Source organism: Corythoichthys intestinalis, chromosome 8 (assembly GCF_030265065.1).
Source record: "Corythoichthys intestinalis isolate RoL2023-P3 chromosome 8, ASM3026506v1, whole genome shotgun sequence".
NCBI classification, from domain to species: domain Eukaryota; kingdom Metazoa; phylum Chordata; class Actinopteri; order Syngnathiformes; family Syngnathidae; genus Corythoichthys; species Corythoichthys intestinalis.
Window position 1 is genome coordinate 10,936,054 of NC_080402.1, and position 22,817 is coordinate 10,958,870.

Below are 22,817 nucleotides of genomic sequence, written 5' to 3' on the forward strand. Positions count from 1 at the left end.
CAAATTTATAGCTAATCAGCTACGAGCGACGATGCACAGGCAGTGGCATGGGAAGAGGGGTGCTGAGGATGCTGTGGCACCCCCTGGTGTTGGGGAGGAAAAAAAAGTTTTGGTAGATTATTTTTTTGTGAGTGTTAAAAATAAATCAATAAATAAAACTTATTGAAACAATAGCGTATTTCACTATTGGGATTAAATACAGTATATATGGTGATTTTTGTTTGTTTGTTAATAACATAGTCACCACCTGACACCTTAATAAGGCGTTATTGAAATGGAAAAGTTAAGTGTTGTTTTTTTCTTTACAAAAACAGCAACATTTTCTAAAATTCAATTCTAGGTCGAAAATGATTATGATCGTTTATACTACTGTAGTCCCCAGCGAGGAAAAGTTAGCTGCAGACTGTGGAGGATTTCAAATAGCTTGCATTGTAGCCATATTATTGTTTGTTGTTGCTGTTGATCGGCCGGCATGCAGAGAGCACTGTTGGATACTCGTGTGCAATTTATTTGAGTGTTGAGAAAAGTGGGTGTTAAACTGAGGCTTATTGGACCTTTTAGTTTTCAAATGTGTTTGTGTGTCATTGCGCCGTTTAGCTGCCGGGTTTTGCACTATAATACACGAGCGCTTTTATTTCCAATACAAAAACTCCAACACACACTGTAGGTTAAATAGAAGGCTGTCTTTGTTGTAGCCAAGTAGTACGCAAACTATCCAGCATGCAAATGTACTGCCATGGTGCATGCCGTGTATGGAGAAAAAGTGTGAACATGATAAATCTGGACCGAAACGGCTGTTTTTGGATGGGAAAATCAAAATTAGATCCTCAGAACCCCCTGCAGTGAGTGACTTCCAGTGCCCCTGCGCACTGGCAAAAAGGCATTGCATGTCGCCGCAGTCGCACCGTGCCCCATGTGTTAGCTTTCAGTTCAACGGTGATGACTTTCGCATTTTACCATTACTTACATTTTACCCCTAACCCGTTCCACACATCGCCCATTAGTGGATTTACAACAACAACAAAACCTGCAATGTTACTGGTCGCGTATCTGTGAGTAGATGGAAAAAATACTCGTACTATAGTCGTAAAATGCGACCATTTGGTCGCAGCCTGGAGCCGTGCTGTTTTTCATGTTAAATATTAATACTTTTAAGACTTGTCCCATCTAGGGTTTCTGAGAGCGATATGGCACCGATCATGTACGTCTTGCGAGACTTCACGGGGGTGTAACTAAATGGCACTTTTGTGGTAAGAATGTAACAGGTAAATCAACACTTCCCGATACTCTATGTTGTTTATGTAGCTCCGCTAATTGGAAGTTATAGGGTGTGACTGTCTTACTTTATTTCTATTTTCCATTGTTAATATCTAGTTGTCTAGTCTCTTCATCACTAGTCACCCGGTGTCCCCTTTCCCCCCCTCCCCTCTGGGGAGGGGCTATTTTTCAGCTGCAGCCTCCTGATTATCCGGACCCCTGGCTGGATTGACGTCCTCGCTGCTACCCCCGTCTCATCTGACCAGAGGGACCTCTTCTTGCTCCTTTACTCCACTGTATTTTTACGGACTACAATTTCGCTTGCTAATTCCCATTAGCCGTTCTGGGGTTCCTGTCTATCCGTCCTGGGAGTGGATCTCTCCTGACTGTGGTACTCCCCAAGGTTTCTCATTTTTCTCCCAATTGACTCTGGAGTTTTTGGAGTTTTTCCTTGCCGGCATGGAGGGTCTTAGGATAGGGGATACCCAGGACTTGAACTGTATCTATCCATCTTTGTTGCTTCATTTCTAATTGTGTATCATATTGCCTCTGTAAAGCCCTTTGAGACCTCTGTTGTGATTGTGGGCTATACAAATAAAATTGAATTGAATTGAATTGAATTGACTTTTAGTAACAACTTAAATTACACTTCTTCACGTCCTGTTGTGCCCGCCTCTACCCACGAGTTTAGTTTGTTGTCAAGTTAGTCTCAAACAACATAAACATTGTAAGTTTAAATGTATCTTTCCATTAATTGGAGGAACCCTGCCAATATTTTCATTTCCACTCGTTTTTACTTTATAAATGATAAATGCAATGCTTTAGCAACTTATTTGCGCATTGCCGCCAACAATTAGGCTTAAAGGGGAAGTTCAGAATTTTTGACATCAGGTTTAATCTTCGATTTAGTGAGGGTTTAGTTAGTCGGTAGAGTAGATTTCAACAAACTCCGTATAGTTTGTTATTATTTGTTAGTTTCAGGGCTCTTGGGTGGCTAAGCTAGTGCGAGTCAATTGGGCTGACTAAGCATGCCAATAAAAAACAACATATGCACACATGAAAATTGCTGATGATAGAGAGCTACCTCGCGACAACACTTGAAAATGACTTGTTGAAAAGGTTCAGTATTCACACTGCGCCAACCAAACTTTCTGAGTACAGGAGGAATTACCTCTCTCTTGGGAGGGGGAGGGAGCGTTGCACGTCACAGTAGCTGCACGTAATGTAGCATAAGCGCGCCCTGGTCCGCTTGCATTCAAAAGCAAAGCAGGGTGCGGACCAGAGTTCGTTTGTTTGGTCCAAACTAGAGTTTGAATGCGTGTTCACATTTACAAAACGAAGCAAACTATCTGAGAAAAAGAACTTAAAACACAGACCAAACAGCGCTAGTGCAAAAGCGTCCTTAATGACATCTGTCATAAGCATTCATTAATGTTTATGACAGTATCATGTCATAATCATGACGGTCTTATGACAGTATAATGACGCAGTTCAAATAAAGTGTTAGTGTTATTTTAAGAAATTTAAACTTTTTTACTTTACTTTTTACAAAATGTAGTTTAAATTATTTAATGAAGTCTCTTAAAATGAATCTTATTTTGAAGTTATTCTTTTAAAATAGATCAAAATTAAATAGGAATTGGAATACCTTTTTTCCCCCAAAAGTCCAGACAGGAAGTTAAAATCAAAAGTCTTCTTGAAATTAAAGAAAATTTCCAAGTTCAAATGACAAGGTATTAACAAGAAATTAATAAGATATCATGGAAAATAGATGGTTGGCACTTGAAGTCATCTTTACCTCGATGTCAGAAATGAAACAAGACATCCCCCTTGTGGCCAGTTACGTATTATATCACAAGTGTTTCCCAGAAAGGGACCAAGATCATGTGAAAACTACGGCTGTCAAACGATTAAAATTTTTAATCGAGTTAATCACAGCTTAAAAATGAATTAATCGTAATTAATCGCAATTCAAACCATCTCTAAAATATGCCATATTTTTCTGTAAATTATTATTGGAATGGAAAGATAATACAGATATATACATAAGCACTGTATTTGTTTATTATAACAATAAATCCACAAGATGGCATTAACATTATTAACATTCTTTCTGTTAAAGGGATCCACGGATAGAAAGTCTTGTAATTCTTAAAAGACAAATGTGAGTACAAGTTACAGTAATTTTATATAAAAAACCCTTTGTATGTTTTTCGTTTTAATAAAATTTGTAAAATTTTCTATCAAAAAACACTAATAGCAAAAAACTTATAGCTCGCCATTGTGTAAGGTAGTGATTGAAATACACCACAAGGTGTCAAGGGCAAGTTTTAAATTAATTAGAGATTTGCCCCTCAACTGACGCCGTAGTTTCCGAGTTCATTGTACCTTACGTTCATTTGAGTGTTAACTTCACAATGTACGAGACCTCTGATAGTTTGTATATTGTGACTAAATATTGCCATCGAGTGTATTTGTTGAGCCAAATGAAATGTTTGAATAGAGTTTCACCAAAGTCTGAGTAAGTTTTATGTGTATTTTGCATAGCTATTTTGATTGGGAATGCCAGTTCTCTTTGCAATGAGCGCTTTTCTTTTTGTGAACATTATTTGTTTTGAGAGATAGGAATATTATTTTTATTGTGCTTTCAGTAAATGATACTGTAGCGCAGGGGTCAGCAACCTTTTTGGTGTGGAGTGCCACTTTCAAATTTTCTTGTCAATCAGTGTGCCACCCCAAGATTAATGACGCGCATCCGAATTTTTATATTCAGCAGAGCTGTAATTTTACTCCAAATAAAAAAAACATGGACATACATTTAATTTGTATAACTACCATTCGTCTTCATCAATAAACTAAAAACTAATGCATATTGTCGAAAATATCAAAACTTGAAAATAAGTGCAACAGTAATAACAGCTGTACAGCTGCACCATTTTATGCAAACATATCACACACACACACACACACACACACACACACACACACACACACACACACACACACACACACCAGCACACAAAGGGGAACAGGTGTGATTCTCAGTGCAGGTCTCTCACAGTACAGAGAGCCTTCAAAGTCAGAACAGCTGACTCTTACATTTTGTCTTGTTCACTAGCAACTTAAACAGTGAATTATATGCACAATTTTAGATTTTATATTAAAAATATAAAAGATACCTACTTTAATGTGTTCCTTGGCCCTGCTTTCTATGAATTTTCATGTTTTGTCTCGTAGTAGCGTTTGACACTTGTTGTGCGACACACAACTCTCTCGAGGCATAATGCACAAAAAGAGCTACCAGAAGTAACCAGGCAACCAGTTGTTACCGGTATCCCCAAGGGGCCGCTGTCCCCTACAATATGATCGGCTTGCTAGTTAAGCGTAGAAGAAGAATTGGGCGTCTGGGCGAGAAAAAGAGAGGGAGCGATGGAAGGTGTTGAGAGAGAGCGGAGAGCGCCGTGAAAAGGAGAGGAGGCTGTGTCCCCCGCTGGTTTTTGTTTTGTTTAATAAAAGTCTCCAGTAAAACGCCATCCAACGCGTCAGTGTTTTTATACACATTGCCACCTCTCCGAAGTAAGCACCGGACGAATCGACGGCAACGAGCCACGTTAATCGCCGGTCCACTCCATACTACAGTGCAAGCATCGCTTCACCCGCTGCCCTGACCTGACGGCTGGCAATCGGGGTCCAACCGGAGTGTTGCGATGCGCCGGGACAGGGGTGTACAGCCCCGTATCTTAAGCGACCGGCCTCCGCGCCGGGGCGAGGGTGTGACATCGGGATCTCAATTCAAAGTTAAAGCGACGGGGCTCCCGGCGCGGATGCCGGCGATTCGCCGGCTGTCTACTCGCTTACTGGCCCGCCGGCCTCCACGCTGGGGCTTGGAGTAACAGTACCAAAAAGTGCAGATTGGTAACACTGTGTACTTCCACCAGCTCTCTGACTGGTTGGCTTCGTGACACGTTAGTAGCGGGTGCTGAATTGAGCGCGCAGAGGGAAAAAAAAAAACGACGAGCGCAGGAATCGAGAAATTGAAGAGCTGGAAGTGTGCTCAAAATCCATAATTGTTCGCAAATAACGCTATAGACAGAGGGGTCGGGAGGGACGCTCCTGTAAAGCCCTAAATAACAGGGCATGCAACTAAAAATGTCTTAATTTCAGGTTTTTAAAAAAATATATATATATATATATTTTTTTAATTATTTTGCCATGCGCTCGCTTGTCACTGGTTAACCCTTCGCGTGCCAGTGCTGACACGCGTGTCATAGGTTGCGGACCCCTGCTGTAGCGACTTAACTGTTCCGCCCAAATACATGATGGGAAGTTGGGCAACCATGACTGTCAGTGGTGGCTGCAAATGGTATTTGTTCTGCGTTTTGTTCAATGGAGCGTGTTAAGAAAAAGATCATCTCCTGTCATTCTTCCCCACGTCGCTCGCCACAATAGTTATAATTGTTGTGGAAGAGATGCCAAAGCTTGTGCCAATAAATAGCGCAGCCCCAATGAATGCCTGTGTCCACTCGCTATTCTCTGCCTCTTAGCTCTCAATATACATAAAAAAGCACCATTGTAGTCTGTTTGCGGCAATGCATGAGCGGGTCATTCCGCGCATGCGTTACATGCGTCATATATTTTAACGTGATTAATTTTAAAAATTAATTACTGCCCATTACCACGATAAATTTGACAGTACTAGTGAAAACTAGGGCTGTCAAAATTATCGCGCAATTAACGCAGATGCCCCGCTCAGAGAGATTTAAATGACAGTACACAGTGAAACGCTCACTTGTTGTGTTTTATGGAGTTTTGCCGCCCTCTGCTGGCGCTTGGGTGCGACTGATTTTATAGGCTTCAGCATCCATGAGCATTGTGAGTAAGTAATTATTGACATCCAAAATGGCGGGCTACTAGTTTATTTTTTGATTGAAAATTTTACAATTTCTGTAACTTGTACTAACATTTTTCTTTTAAGAACTACAAGTCTTCTATCCATGGATCGCTTTAACAGAATGTTAATAATGTTAATGCCATCTTGTTGATTTATTGTTATAATAAACAAATAGTCCTTATGTACAGTATGTTGAATGTATATATCCATCTTGTGTCTTATCTTTCCATTCCAACAATAATTTACAGAAAAATATGGCATATTTTATAGATGGTTTGAATTGCGATTAATTACGATTAATTATTTTTTAAGCTGTAATTAACTCGATTAAAATTTTTAATCGTTTGACAGCCCTAGTGAAAACATAACAAAAAATTGGGATGCTTAGTTCAGACTGACCCTGCCAGTAGACCAGATCAGGATGGGAGACCACCCAGGCTTTCAAGACCCTCCTGAACTTGGCGTGACCCTGCGGTGAGGACAGCAGCTCGTCGTACTGGTGGCAGCGTGGGATGTCCACCTCGATCTGTAAACCAAAAACAGGCTCACGTTTACCTCATAAACATCCAAATTATTTTAAGTTGTGGCTCCAGAGCCGCGTGTGGCACTTTACAAACAATAAGCAGCATTCTTACTTGAACACAAGTGCATTTCAACTTGCACATTTGTACTTTTTTTAGACATAAATGTGAATCAGTACTGTACTTCTTTTATCTGATTATTTTTAACACCAGTAGATCAACTTGAGTACTTTCTGTTACCTGTCTGTCCGTTGGAATGGGCGTGTCCTTGTCAATGCTTTCGTACTTGGCCTGAATGTCCCCCTATACAAGATAAACATATTAACTCATTCACTGCCATTGACAGCGATAGACATCAAATCCATTTGAATTATGAGTTCTCACAGAGTGTGTACTGTGGTAGTTAGCATGAATGATAGTTCATTTTTAGAGTAGATACAAACATGAGTACATTGGTGACACTGAATTTGCTCTACAACATGTTGTGTACCTGAATACCAAGCAGTGCAGCCCAGGCTAATCCACGTACAAGTGGTGGAATGTCAACCCTGGCCTCCTTGTACACCAAGTTCTTCTTGTAAGGATAGGCCTAAAAAAACACCAATACACGTTTTTAAAAATGTGTCATATTACTGTGCAAAAAGTGTATTTATGTTTAAGTGTGCAGAGAGGGGGGACCTTGAGCAGCCTGTCAAACAGGATGACGCGCATGAGTTGGTATTCCGTGTCTCTCTCGCGGATGATGAGCGGCAGCTTGACAGTGGCCGACAGCTCGTTGGCGCTGTTGGACTGGGTCAGACTTGAACGTCTGACAGGTGAAGAGGGTACAGTTAGTGTGGCCTTGTTAATCAAAATAAAAAATGTGTTTTTGTGTCTGATTGATTGGCACGGATGCAGTGGTATTCTTTCATAGATCAACACCCCTGTTGAAATGGTGTGGTATGTAAGAAACGGAAAAGCAAGGTCAACTCACCCGTCCTCTAGCAGAGGGAAATAGGCTTCGCCTGCGACGTCCTTCAGTCTCTGCAAAAGGACGAAAGATGATCATTAAAAGCTGAATCAATTCAGTCATTACTTTGAGCCTTTTACGTTCAACCGTAAACAGCTGACCTTTGGAAACTTAATTTAAAAAGACGAATGGTTTCATACAAGCTGTTTTTATCAATTTTGACTCCATTCCGTGCCAAAATTTCAAATATTTACAAGTGCTTTGGTTGTGTTATGACTAGTACTGTATACCCTTCAAAATAGGGCAGGGCAATCTGGCAACAACAACAACAACAAAAATAACAACCCCGTCCGTGGTCCAAAACCATTTTTGCAAGTGCATGGAATATGTAACTGACCACACGCTGAAATATCCTTGGTTGCATTCTTAATGAGTTCTCCTCCAGTCTTGAAAGTTTTTTTTTGGCTTAAGAATTACGGTTCACCATGTAGTATGATGCTCTCAGTGCATTCGCTTTTGTTAATGTGGTGGCCCTCGCCAATTGTTTCTGTCCATCGTGCTCGCGCTTTTTTGTTTAAAAAATTCCAAAGGCTTATCTATTATTCCAGTGAGCTTAGTCTCTATGTTCCGAAGCAGGTTTGACGGGTTCATTGCCTCGTTTGCTAACTTTTAGTCACATATTATGCAGAGGGGACTTGGCGTAAGCTACTCTTCTAACTCGTCAGGTGGCCTTTTCCCCGTAAAAAGCTTTCCAAAGACATTTGTTTTTGAGTCATCTTCGCTAGCGTGTGGGCTTATTAACAAACCTAATGTGCCTACGTCATACGTTATTATCAAGGTCAAGCGCACAAAGATATAAAAAAAAAAGAAAAAAAAAAACATGTTAGCTCTAATTGATTTCTATGATGACATCCTATCCAGTTTTATTACTATCTATTGACTAATCCGAGCAAAACAACCGGAAGTACCCCGTCCGCCATTGCTGAGGTGTGCCACCCGCAGCACACAGCCAGCAGCAGATGGCAGCCAACGTTACTGTTTACTAAGGATGCAACAATACTCGGTTTTATAATGGACCGTTCGAGACGCCTTCTTCGATTCAACATGCAAAAATATTCGATGCAAATGAAAAGCTCCCAAAATGTATTTTCCGATTTTTTTCTTGCGTGTGCTTGCTACTATGCCCGGGGTGCATCGAAAACTGAGGGCTGTGCCTTGAAAAACTCTGAGCCCACCCCTGCAAGCAGCCCTCCTCCCCCAAACTGCGTGGAGGGCGGAGTGAAGCACACTACATTTGTTTGTGGCTGAGGTAACATAAACGACAATCATGGCTATTGAGGAAAGACAGAAGTTTGAGGAGGTGGCTTAAGCGTCGTACAGATCCGCTGTGTGGCAGCATTTTGGGTTTGCTGATACGCTATCCCCTCTCATATATATTTCACAAAGACTGTCTTCCCAGATATTTACAACAAAGTCCGGCAAAAATTGTTACCGACTTGGCTGCTACGAACAACCTCACTTTGACAACAGACAGCTGGATTGACATGATGCACAATGAGCGGCAAATTAAGAGGGCTGTACGTCAAACTCGTCCCTTTTTATGAAAGTCGATTGTCATATGCTGGTGTTGTGCAGTGATGAGCAGGCATGACTTCTGTGACGTTTGTTAACTTTTAGTGCTCGCTTTGACAACACTTGCGCGCACACACTAGATATCATCAAATCGCAAACTAGATGTGCTCCGTTAGATTCCATGCCATTGGCTACGTGAGCCTAGAGTCATCATGGGACACGTAGTCCATATACTACATCAATGAATTATAAACCGCCATGATTGAATGGAAGTTAAGCAGGCCAAATCAATCCATACCAGTGACTATAGATATTGCTGCAAATATTGTTAATTCAGTACGTGACACAGATGGACTCGGACGACAAATAGGATGTTTTGCTCATGTAGTAAACCTAGCTGCCAAGAAAGCTGTAGCGATCAACAGTGTGCCCCACCTCACTTTACAAACAGTAAGGATTGTTCTCAGCACTTTTATACAAAATTTCTTCAGATCAGTAAGAGGTAAGCACATAAATATTATGCACTAAAATGCATGTTTATATGATGGCAATGTTATTTTTGCTTGTTAGCAAAATAAAAAAACATCGAAACAAAAAATACAAGTGTTATTTTTTTTCAGAGCATTAAATGTATTGCATCGAATCGAAAATCCTGTCTCCCAAATCAAAAATCGTACCGAACCGTGACTTAACTGTATCGTTGTATCCCTACTCTTTAAATTGATTGACTGCTACTGAGGTGTGTAAATATCCCATTAAGGGTGGCCACTACTAGAGGGCAACGACCACAAATCCCTACTCGGACTAGTCAATAGATTAGGCAGTCAGAATAGTCTGTCAAGAAGCACAAGCCAGAATGCCGTCGTTAATAAATTATTATTTCTGTGTGACCCGGTAGCATATATGCCACGAACTAGTACCTCTACCCGCCCCAGTAGTTCGGGACCACTGAGGCGTCCAATCCAGTTTGACTGGGAGGGTTTGCGGCTATCGTTCGGCAGTCAATGTGCCAATAAAAAAAGTGCGCTATAAAGGGTTAACTATAGTTCAACTTTTTACTAGTATTTAGTTAACATTAATATTAAAGGTTAACTGATTGGCTTTTGTCAAACACATTTTCACCACTTTCGACTGAGGAAATACAAATACAGTATGTGGTGCTACTCACGGCTCCCAGAGTTTACTGAACGTAACATACTTATAGACCCTACTCACGTGACGTCACAGCCACGCCCCCGCGCCATGTTGTCCGTATACTCGTCATGATAATGCTTTAGCGCTTCGTAAATTCCTCCTATTATGGCGTGTTTTTCTGCTCGTTAACATTAATAATCAAAATGGTGAAGTCGTGTGTGGCGGTCGGTTGCAAAAACAGAGAAGATAGACGGAGAGACTTGAAGTTTTACCGTATTCCGAGAGACCCGGAGAGGAGAGCGAGATTGACTGCTGCAATTCGACGAGAAAACTGGGCTCCAAACGACTACCACAGATTATGTAGTAGTCATTTTATATCTGGTAAGATGCATTTAATATATATTTAGAGGGTTTTGGGCTGACAACCACAATTAAGATCATTGCTAGGCTAATCGCCGACAACATACACTCAGACGTTGTGAATGAACTACCTGAAAATATATAATTATAAGGGGATAATAAGACAGTTGTCATACAATTAATTTACAATTTCACTATTGAGGTCAAAAGCCAAAAAATAAATTCAACTAGGGACAATCTGGAGTAGTGCTATCACACTTCATATTTATATATGTATGTAGTGAGAGTGCTATCGCTAAACCATATAAAAATTAAAAGCCCTAGCTCCATTGACAAATGACATGAAATACATTAGACTTGACAGTGGATGTTAGCAAGAACAAAAGATTTTGAATTGAAAATTTCGTAACTCACCTTCCCGAGCACAAGATAGATTCCTGCCGAATTTTCGTGGACGTGGACCTGTTTCACCCAACCAGCAACGAAGTATTTATAAGCCTCCAAGCTCTTCAAGTTTTTCAAACTTTCGTGAGAATAGGCTGATTTTGTGTGGACAAGATAGTTGTAAATATTAGGGTAGCTAGCAGATGTCAGGCAAAGACGGCGAAGACAGCGGGTCGAAAAACATCGATTTAGGCATCAAATAGGGATCTGGCGAATAGATATACTGAAGCTTTTCCACATAACGCCTTTTATGCAACGCATCCAATGAGTTTACAGCATCAGATAACACCGGGGCTTCCATGAATTGCTCTATAACTTGCACGACTAATTGAAAACAATGAGAATAGGTCTAAAAAATACGGACAATATGGCGGCCAGATACAGCGACACGTCATTTTGTGATGTAGGTGAGTAGGGTCTATAGCTGACTGCCATTCGCTTTTGCCAAGCATCTTCCTGCCAGCATGAAAGTGGGTCAGGGGTTAAAATGGTGAGAAGGGTCTGGCGGAAATATGTTCCGGTAGGGCTGTCCCAAACGACTAATTTCTCCCGATTAGTCAGCAGACTATTTCTACAATTAGTCGACTAATACTAATACTAACTTGGCGATGAAATTTTTGTTGACGCTTATTACTTCACAAAAACATTTTGGAACACTAGAACTCTTTATCAAAGTACAAATAAGCATCTAAATAACAATAATTAATCGCACATAAACAATAAGGTCAAATGTTGATAGTATTTACTACTGCAAAAGAATGGAATGTAAACAGATTCCGAACACTGACTTCGCCTTTCCAACATTATTCAAAACAATTCTTAAAAAAATATCTAGCATTATTATTATAGTGTACTACAATATATAATAGTATTATAATAACTAAAATATTCATTGCCAATCATATTTTTCAAAAAGGGTGTCATTTTAAAGCTATTCTTAATGTAGAATTTGAATTCTGTAGTAATATAGTATTTACATATTATAGTATTCATTTTGAAGTATGTGGGATTTACTCCAGAAATCTTTATTTATATGAACGTGACGTGCTTTTATTTTGAAATCTACACCGGAAGTACGTTCGCTACACCGCTAACAGCTTCACACTCCGCAAAAAAGCAATTTTCGTACTTGCTTGTGGTGTCACTTTTTTTATTTATTTTTTTTTATTGCAAACGCTGTTAACCAGCGATTTTTAATGTTTGAAGTGTCACTTTTTAACTGCAAATTTGTGTTTTGGAGAACTCTGCCAATGTTTAATAGCAGGCTAAAGCAGGTTGTTTTTTCCCCCATTAGTCTCAATGTAACAATGCTAATGTTTACAGTGTTTAATATACATGTTTCCTTATTTTGTAAGTCTGAACTGTAATTTTACGGCGTATTCTTTACCAATAAACATCTGTGAAATGAACTGGAGTCTCATATGTCATCTGCACGTACGCACGCGGTGATAAAACGCAGCCATGAAAATTATCGCCCTCATTTTTATTTACCTTGCGACAAATGTACTCATTGCATATCGCTACAGGCTTAGCAACTTCAATAAAACATGTCGTTAGTAGTTAGATGGAATTACGACCCCCCCCTTAAAAATTTTCTCCTCGGATCTACACAATTCACGTAGGTCACGCTTTTTGGCGTCAAAATGGTGAATTTCGCCGAAAGTTGAACTATTTTCATGCCTGTGAATCCTGGTATCCAATTGGCTAAGAGGGATCTCGACTATATGTGCCTCTGTGTATCCCAACGTCCTCTTCATCCGACCCTCGGGCCATGAGGTGTTCCAACAGCTTCACGTGAGTGTATTATTCACTCTTCACTCTATTCTTTCTTTTTTAGATAATGCAAAACTCTCATTTTATGTTCATGGTGTAATAATCTAATCTATTTGTTACAAGTTTTGATGCATTTTGATGCGTTATAAAAGATTTATGTCTGAATCTTGGGGCTTGGAACGGATTAGGGCCATTTAATTGGAAAACGCGTCTCTACTTTTCAATTTACAAGACTACTTCCAGAACCAATTCATTTTGTAAGTAGAAGTACCACTGAACTGAAATTTGCGAGCCCACAAATACATCACATTTAAAGCAGGGTACTTTAAAAATGTCCATAAAGTGAAAAAATGTTTTTTGGGGGGATATCTTCAGATGTTGAAGTGTAGTAAAGTGTGTGGTATAGGATTTTTTTTATCTAATCATGGATATTTTATGTATCCATTCACTGCTGTTCTAATACTGTATTCAGGCCTGTTCTCAAAGTGCCTGTAGTCCTTTGCACATTTTGACTCTCCTAAAAAACAGGATAAGGGCGACGTAGGAATTTATTGTTTATACTTTCTGTTTTTCCAGAGTGTACAAATGGGCAGGAAATTTCCACTAATGAGCCACACGGGTTCCCTTACAGGGTTAATTTGTAGGCTGACACAAGCCTGCCTATTTGTATATGCATAACAAAAAGTGTATGATTGTTCATTCATGACTAAATGTATTTATCTAGGGTGTTTCTTTATTTCGTTTTGCTCCTGAATTGTGTGTCATCATCTTTTATTTATTTGAAAGAGGTAAATAACCTATAAAAAAAGAAAGTCAACACCTATCTTTGCCTCGATTTTTCTCCCCTTCAGCGAGTAAATTATTTCATCAAATCTAAGAGACGCTGATGTTGGTAAGAGAACAACTAATCCAATATTGTATGTAGTCTTACATTTCTGAGCTGGCACAGAGAAAGCGTCACCGTGGTGTTGTCCAGCAGGAAACTGCGATCCCTGCCCTGTCCGAATGACTCTCCATCTTCCAGGATAAAACTACATATGAACAAGAAACAGGGAGATTTAAGAAACTGAATCGGTCATGGGTGTACGAACAAGCACATCCATATCTTGTACTTGGGCAGTGTGCAGATGGGAGGTTTGGACTGGATGATCTCCTTGTTAGTCAGCTCTTTCTCAAGGTCGCCCCCTGCAATGCACCACAAGTGGTACACCTCATTGATGGCCCGCTCGGAGAGGTAGTCGCCGTCGTCATCTGAAAACCCACAAAAGAAAACTTTTTTTTCAGATTATAAATCACACCGGCCGAAAAATGCATAAAATGATATAAAAAACATTATGTCACATATACAGTGCCCTCCATAATTATTGGCACCACTGAAAAAGCTTCTAATAATTTTTTAAAATTCAAATAATATGGGACCTTAATGGAAAAAAAGAGAAACATCCAACCTTCAATACAAGTGCATTCATTCAGTGGGGAAAAAATACCACATAAAGAAAAAAATATTTGACATCAAATAATGTGTGTCACAATTATTAGCACCCCTGGTGTTAATACTTTGTACAACCCCCTTTTGCCAACAAAACAAGGTCTGGGGACACAAAAATACAGGCTTCAACTGGGACCGTGTGCTTTGGTCAGATGAGACCAAGATTGAGCTTTTTAAACACTAAGTGGGTCTGGCGCGCCGCGAGAGATGTGCATGCTGAAAAGCACCTCATACCCACTGTGAAGTATGGGGGTGGGTCAGTGATGCTGTGGGGTCACTGACCTTGTCTTGGTCTCATCTGACCAAAGCACACGGTCCCAGTTGAAGCCTGGGACCGTGTATATTTTTGTGTGAGACCAAGATTGAGCTTTTTGGCAAAAAACACTCTAAGTGGGTCTGGCGTGCCATGAAAGATGCGCATGCTGAAAAGCACCTCATACCCACTGTGAATTATGGGGGTGGGTCAGTGATGCTGTGGGGCTGTTTTGCTTCCAAAGGCCCTGGGAACCTTGTTAGGGTGCATGGCATCATGAATACTTTGAAATACCAGAACATTTTAAATCAAAATCTGTGGGTCGTCACTGGGTCTTTCAGCAAGACAATGACCCTAAACATATGGCCAAATCTACACAGAAATGGTTCACCAGACACAAAATCAAGCTCCTCCCATGGCCATCTCAGTCCCCAGACCTTGTTTTGTTAGCAAAATGGGGTTATACAAAGTATTAACACCAGGGGTGCTAATAATTGTGAAACACATTATTTGATATCAAATAATTTTTCTTTATGTGGGATTTTTTCCCCACTGAATGAATGCACTTGTATTGAAGGTTGGATTTTTCTCTTTTTTTCCATTAAGGTCCCATATTATTTGAATTAAAAAAATATATATTAGAAGCCAAAAAACACATCTTTTTCAGGGGTGCCAATAATTATGGGGGGCACTGTAAGTCCCACGCTTACCCAAAGTATGAAAAAAAGTGCGAATTATAGTCCAGAATATACTGTACCAGACAGTGAATGTTTCTCCTGATTTATACACAAACAGAAGCCAACATCCAAAATTCCACTTGAATTATTTCTGTTTTCGTTTCAGAGCGATATTGGACTGGCATTGTCGACTAGCGTGTAGGTAAAATGTCAGCATGCACAAGTGCGCATTTGAGGCCAACCTTTGCAAAGGTCGCCGATGTCCTCGGGGAGCTCCAGATGTGCACAGCGTAGGGAAGACGAGAAGAGACTCACAGGCTTCCGGTAGGGCGTGTAGAGGCACGACACGCCATCGAACACGGCGTCCTGCAACAGCTCGGCAGGGCTCGGGCTGGGAAGCACACACAGCATCTGTTTGTTAGTGTCATTTGTCTGGGGGTGAGGAATATTTTCCCAACAGTTACTTTAAAGTTTTGTTTGAGTCTTAGAATCACATGGCTGGCAGTAATGCATATCTTTAAGCAAGATTTTCCAAATGTTTTCCTAGTAGAAAAACATGTAATGGGTTACCGTTTGGAAGGAAGGAAGGTCAAGCATTTCCGCAGCAGCTCTAAAACAGTCTCGGGCAGCTTCTGTCAAAAGGATTTTATCATCCTAATTACTGCAGTTTATTTGTCAAAAGCAAAGTTTAGAAAGTAACTTAAGGGGTTTTCAAATTAAAACAGAAAGCTAGGAAAACAAAGAGCTCCAACATGCAGTATAGGTGAATGGAACTTTACGACGAAAATGTGCGTAAAAATTGCGCTTTTTTTTTTTTTTATTCTGCTTTTTCCCCCCTAACATAATAGAAGTGTACTACAAATAAAAGAGAGAGGAAGAAAAGGGAAAAACATTTTTTTGTACTCAATTGCTTGAATATCAGACTGATGAAAGCGGAAGTAGTCGCTGAAACATGTCAGGTAAATGAAACAACCTTAAAAACACATTATCTGGGTTAAAAAAAAAAAAAATCAACTAATTGTTAAAGAGTTGCTGTGGCAACTCATTGTGTGTAAGTGAGCAGCTGCAGCTGATTTGAATGGACACTCAATGAAGCATTTAATAAAGACAAGCATTTTTTTTTTATTTTTTTTTTTAACTTTTTTAAAATGGATTGGATGTTTACTTTTTTTCGTGTTTAAAAATAATTCTGTGGGACAGTAACATGTTTAAAACTTATCATAATGATTACACTCAAACTGCTTTAAAAAGATTTATTTAAAAAAATATACATACATAAAAGTTTTTTTTAAATTATACTTTGGGGAAAAGGTAAAAAAAAACATGTCTAATATGTATCAATTTCCAATGATAGATCTGAATAAATACGTTGAACACACACACACACACAAAAAAAATTTGCGCTATTTCGCGGTTTTTCACTTATCGCGGCATGTTCTAGTCCCCATTAACCGCGAAAAACGAGGGATCACTGTATACCATAATTTTCGGAGTATACGGCGCACCTAACTATAAGCCGCCACCCACCAAATTTGACCAAAAAAATCACTATTTGTTCATAGATAAGCCGCACCAGAATATAAGCCGCAGCTGTCCCCAGTGCATCATGGGATAATTAATTATACTTTGGGGAAAAGGTAAAAAAAAAAAAACACGTCTAATTATGTATCACTTTCCAATGACAGATCTGAATAAATACATTGAACAAAAAAAAAAAATGAAAAGTGAAAAACCACGAAGTAGTGCAAAAAAATTTTTTTTTGCGCTACTTCGCGGATTTTCACTTATCGCGGCAGGTTTTAGTCCCCATCAACCGCGAAAAACGAGGGATCACTGTATACAGTAATTTTCGGAGTATACGGCGCACCTGACTATAAGCCACCACCCACCAAATTTGACACAAAATCGCTATTTGTTCATAGATAAGCCGCACCAGACTATAAGCCGCAGCTGTCCCCAGTGCATCATGGGATATTTACACCAAAAGATATTAACAGGTATGACTTTATTTGACAGCGGCGTCATAAGACTGTCATAAGACCTTCATAATTCTGACATTGTTATGTCATGTCATCATCTGACCTATTATCTCACTTTTGAATGGATGTAAAAGATCCGAGCTGGATATAAATTATTTAGTTAGTAAGTGACAGAATTTGCCGGATGACACTTCATGACATCTGTCATAAGCACCGTTAATGCCCATGACAGTGCCATGTCATAATTATCACAGTCTAATGATAGTGTTATGACACCGCTGTCAAAGTTTTACCTATTAACCCAAGTAAATCAACAAAAATGGCGTACAGGACTATAAGCCGCAGGATTCAAAATGAGGGAAAAAAGTAGCAGCTTATAGTCTGAAAATTACGGTATATAGGTAAGTTGAGTGATGAACTGACTTTACAACCACAGAATTGGAAAAAAATAACAATATAATAAAACATGGCAAAGCTGACAATATTAGTCCAATACAGAGCAAAAAATAGACTTAAAAAATGGTGATAGACAAACCCGAGGTGCTCTAAAAATTAGGGATGTCCATGACAAGATCACATGATTGGAAATTGGGCCCGAAATCAGGTGAAAAACACTGGGTTTTGAAATTATATATATTTTTATTTTAAGTGCTACAACGCAACAAAATAATCAAGATTTACTATCTATTCTCAAGAGAAACAAACAAGCACATAAAAAACCCGGAATCATAGCTGTCACGGAAAGCTAACGTTAAGCTAGCATCATGCAAGAGTGCTAATGTCTGAAGTATGGAAATATTTTACATTTCGACGTGCTTGTTTTTTCTCCTTAATACATTGCCGAAGTATCGAATCGCTACTTGATATTGGCACGGTGACTCCAACTCAGGTGTAAAAAAATGATCAAATGCAAAAATGTGATCCTGACAACGCTACTAAAAATCAACTGTTTTTACATTGACCACACAGTAACTTTGGCATATTGCAACCTACAGCAATGAAACTCGTTGAAAACCTTTTCTACAGTCATAATAGCTTTAACGTTATTACATAAATTAATTAATTTTCTGCCATCAATGGCAGTAAATGTGTTAACACCTCTATATACAATAGTTCTATTTTCATGGTTTCCTATGGGGGAAAATGATTCAAATTTTACATAATTTTGTTCCATGTTCTGGGCTGAAAAGCTGAAGATTTAAGTTTACCTTAATAACTTCCAGGCAGCCGTGTTCTTCAGCGAGGACCGTCACAATGTCGTCCATGCACCCTGCAAAGGGCAGACAACATAATAGATGTCTGGCATACTTGCATCCATTCTTCATAAAAGACTGACTCACCCAGAGTTAGAATAAACTTCAGCCTCTCACTGATTTCAATGTTGTGCAGCAAGCTTCGACCCTTATCCATTGAAAAACAACAAAGCATGGGTCAAGGCGACAAGACTTACTTGTGTAAAGGCTCGTATATAAAATTCTTACAGCACACAGTTCAAAAAGCAGGACGCCAAGGGACCACACGTCAGTTTTGGGTCCGGAGGGCCGTGGAGCTTCATCGTGACAGGGGTCGCTGGGGTGAAAGGAGCCCTGTGCGATCACTTCTGGAGCAAGGTATGATGGGTACCTATGAAGAACACATGTTTCGATTAATTGTTCAGGTATATACAGCGAATTAATTCATTGGCTGCTATCGACGGCGATAGACGTCCAACTCAATTTTAACTGGGAGAGCTGCCAGAACTATCATTCAAAATGGATTGGACGCCTAGCAATGTCAACGGGACTGAAACATGGGCATTCACAGTCAGTCGTTTTAGTTTAAAGCAGGGATGTCCAAACTTTTTGCAAAGGGGGCCAGATTTGGTGTCGTAAAAATTAGGGTTGTTCCGATCATGTTTTTTTGCTCCCGATCCGATCCTAATCGTTTTAGTTTGAGTATCTGCCGATCCCAATATTTCCCGATCCGATTGCTTTTTTTTTTGCTCCCGATTCAATTCCAATCATTCCCGATCATTTTTCCCGATCATATACATTTTGGCATTGCATTTAGAAAAAAATGAATAAAACTCCAATATATACATTCAACATACAGTACATACAGTGGGGAGAACAAGTATTTGATACACTGCCAATGGGAAAACCCATTGGCAGTGTATCAAATACTTGTTCTCCCCACTGTAAGTACTATATTTGTTTATTATGACAATAAATCTTCAAGATGGCATTTACATTATTAACATTCTTTCTGTGAGAGGGATCCACGGATAGAAAGACTTGTAATTCTTAAAGGATAAATGTGACTGTATATTGTGATTAAATATTGCCATCTAGTGTATTTGTTGAGCTTTCAGTAAATGATACTGTAGCCATTTAACTTCTGCCCAAATGCATGATGGGAAGTGCAACCATGACTGTGCGTCGTGGTACCAATTGATATATCTTCTCTGCGTTGGGAAATAACATAGGGTGTTAAGAAACAGATCAACTTCTCCTTTCCTCCCCACATTGCTTCCCACGGGAGTTCTTATCGTTGGGAGAGGGATTGTAAGGCTTTAGCCATTTAAAAAAAGGCTCCAAAGGCTGCCAAAATTAACTCTACTCATTTTACGCTGCCTTTTAGCTCTATATACTGTAGCGTATGGGTATACGGCGCCATTATAGATTGAATGCGATATTGTGTGAGTGGGTCATGCAGCGCATGCATTAACTGTGTTAAATATTGTAACGTGATGAATGTAAAAAATATTAATTCTCGCCGTTAACGCGATAAATTTGATAACCCTGCCTTAAGCTTAAACTAAAGACTCTGGAAGAGCGTAACACATTATGTCTATAACGTTAAATACAATTAAAAAACGATTTAATTAAAAAAAAAATATATATATATATTTAAAAAAGGCATGTCCGATATTTTTTTGCCGATTCCGATACTTTGAAAATGACGTGATCAGACCCGATCGATCGGCATAAAAATGTGGGGGGCTGACCTTGGCTGAGGTTCTTTACGTAAAACAACGATGTATTTAAACAAATTTTAGCAAGCCATTCTGTTTCACATTTGCTTTTTTATTATAATTTCAACAGTCTTAATTAAGCATGTGTTTTGGTTCATTTGAAACATGCAGTTGAATATTCACTTAACTTTTTTTTGTTAAACAAACTAGCTTCAAGTTGCTTCAATTTCTCATAGTGTTCCTTCCCTGCAATCTTGTCGTACATGCAAGCGTGTCTCGTTTGGTAATGTCGCTGAACATGGAACTCTTTAAAAACAGCCACTGTCTCCTGGCAATGTCACGCGTATATCAGTGAAGAAATAGTCCAATTTCCACCTACCCTTGAAGTGCCGGCCCTCACATGCAACTTTCCTTTTTTTGTTTATTGTCGCCATTTTAGTAAATTGGGGGTAAAGCGTCACACGCAGTGATGTCACTCAGAGTGCTGCTGCCGTCTAGTAGGTAAATGAGGAACAGCATTTAGTGTAAGCTACTTCATATGCTGCTCAAGTTGTTCAGTCTATGTGCGGGCCAGACGTTATGGATTTTATGACAGTGGCTGCGGGCCAGATTAAATTTGACCACGGGCCGCATTTGGCCCCTGGGCCGGACTTTGGACATGTCTGGTTTAAAGGAATTGGACTGCCAGCGTTGTCAATGGCAGGCAATGAGTTAATGACTGAGTGCTATTCTCCTGTCGGTAAATATTAGCTGGAAACCACAATTAGGCAGTAGGTATAAAACAGTCAAATGAAAAAACGAGTAAGGCGGTAATTGTGTGCCTTCTTTGGTCGTAAAAACCCCTTTATGAGGCATGGGTTATGCATTAAAATAAGTTTGAAGCCTCTACTTAAAAATTGTGCTGGGTGATATTTTAACGACATCATTTTTTACGAGTCATCAGCGTTGGACATCCTTCCTCTTTACAAGTTGTGAAATAACATCACGCCAGATGCTCGTTGTTGGTTCGAATGGTGTATTTTGGGTAGTATTCATGGGTCAAATTCAAACACCTCTTGAGTTTGAATCGCTTTTTTTGTATGCAAGTTTTTGGTATTTGTGTGCTCAGGTTAAAGTAATATCCAATTGTAATACGGTGCCAAAAACCTTTTACGGTTCAATTTGACACAAGCAGTCCTTTGTTGCCATCTTGAGGCTTTTGTAGGTAATTACAGTAGTTTTTAGTTGCCAAATAATAAAACTTTGGTGATGGAGGCGTTTTTGAGTGATCGCTGTTAAAAATCCAGGTGATAATTTTAAAAACAATTAGTGATAATAAATAGTTTTCTACCCAATTGGAAAGTCCACGTCGGCACCATGATCAGTCATGTGATAGAGGCCAAACTTAGCCAGCTTGACGTTGCCCTACAAAGAAACACATCTGACAGTGAGATCAACTCACAAACTCATCACATTCTTGATTCCATAACTTTACCTTGCAATCCAGAAGCACATTGTTCAGATTAAGGGCCCTGTGCACCATACCATGTTTATTCATGAAGGCCAGGCCCTCCAGGACCTCGTAGGCGATTTGTAGAACTCTCTCTGGGCTGAAAACACATTTGTGTCAGACACTCATTATGCCACCATAAAGCTCAGTAAGTGTAATCACCTGACGTTGTTTCCCTGTCTTTGGAAATCACTGAGACTTCTCTCATAGTGTTCAGCAACAACGATGAGACGTTCTGCGGCAAGAGATGAAGAATATGAAGGCACCATAATAACATGTCATGTGATTTCCAAATGTAATACACATACCATGTTTTCCTCTGGAAATGTCCACATACTGGCAGAGTCTGGGATGGGTGAGAGTCTTCAGGATCTGAAAACGTCCCAGGATTTTGATGGAGTTGGGGGTGAGGGGGAGGCCGTTGCTGCCGCACACGTCATGGGGGAGCGCTGACGCGAAGAAGGTGAAAGCGCCCAGCTGGGCATCCTTGAGAGGCTGCATCCTGCATTATCAACATCCAGGTATAAACGGTTGCATTTTGTGTCGTATCTTTGAGAAAATGTGATCCTTGCTGCTTTATTTTGTATAAAAAGCATATTTAAATTATTTTTTCAACTATTCTATCAGCATAGTTGACATTCGTCCTGCAGTCAACGTACTCAATGCAATGAACACATCATTCAAAATGTCGCTCTCCAGACAGGAAACGAAGAAATACAAGATGTACACATTACCTGTGCAACGCGTCTCTACTCCCGCTTCATAGTAAAGAGGGTTGGTTACCATAGAAACATGAAGAAAAGGTAGATGTAAACGATATTTTCATTTATGAAGTCAGCTGTGTGTTATCGTCAGCCAAATAGGCAGTGAACGTGATCTGTGACGTCACATTGGTGCGACGGAGTGGCAAAATTTGACACATTAACAGTTAATTTTGGTTATGGAATGTTAAAAAATACAAAATTTATAAATTAATAATAATACATAAATAAATAATACATTTCAAATTTTCACAATCTTGTTGCTTTTCATCTCAATGTAAAAATATTTAGAGAATTAATTATTACCCGGCTACG

The 22,817-nt window shown here is 39.5% G+C and overlaps 1 protein-coding gene across 1 annotated transcript in view; it reads right to left on the bottom strand.

Annotated features, from left to right (window-relative positions):
• tbck (TBC1 domain containing kinase) overlaps nucleotides 1–22,626 on the bottom strand; it is a 68,817-nt gene extending 46,191 nt beyond the window's left edge. Inside the window, exons 1-17 of the mRNA XM_057844138.1 lie at nucleotides 22,476–22,626; nucleotides 22,050–22,243; nucleotides 21,904–21,976; nucleotides 21,727–21,841; nucleotides 21,583–21,656; nucleotides 18,781–18,922; nucleotides 18,640–18,700; nucleotides 18,508–18,569; nucleotides 15,891–15,952; nucleotides 15,563–15,711; nucleotides 14,014–14,152; nucleotides 13,833–13,932; nucleotides 7,643–7,692; nucleotides 7,348–7,477; nucleotides 7,160–7,258; nucleotides 6,910–6,972; nucleotides 6,548–6,674 (exon numbers count right to left, since the gene is read on the bottom strand). Coding sequence (XP_057700121.1) covers nucleotides 6,548–6,674; nucleotides 6,910–6,972; nucleotides 7,160–7,258; nucleotides 7,348–7,477; nucleotides 7,643–7,692; nucleotides 13,833–13,932; nucleotides 14,014–14,152; nucleotides 15,563–15,711; nucleotides 15,891–15,952; nucleotides 18,508–18,569; nucleotides 18,640–18,700; nucleotides 18,781–18,922; nucleotides 21,583–21,656; nucleotides 21,727–21,841; nucleotides 21,904–21,976; nucleotides 22,050–22,242 — 1,639 coding nt within the window. The 5' untranslated portion in view covers nucleotide 22,243; nucleotides 22,476–22,626. The remainder of the gene's footprint in view (nucleotides 1–6,547; nucleotides 6,675–6,909; nucleotides 6,973–7,159; nucleotides 7,259–7,347; nucleotides 7,478–7,642; nucleotides 7,693–13,832; nucleotides 13,933–14,013; nucleotides 14,153–15,562; nucleotides 15,712–15,890; nucleotides 15,953–18,507; nucleotides 18,570–18,639; nucleotides 18,701–18,780; nucleotides 18,923–21,582; nucleotides 21,657–21,726; nucleotides 21,842–21,903; nucleotides 21,977–22,049; nucleotides 22,244–22,475) is intronic.
• Between the last annotated feature and the right edge of the window lie 191 nt (nucleotides 22,627–22,817).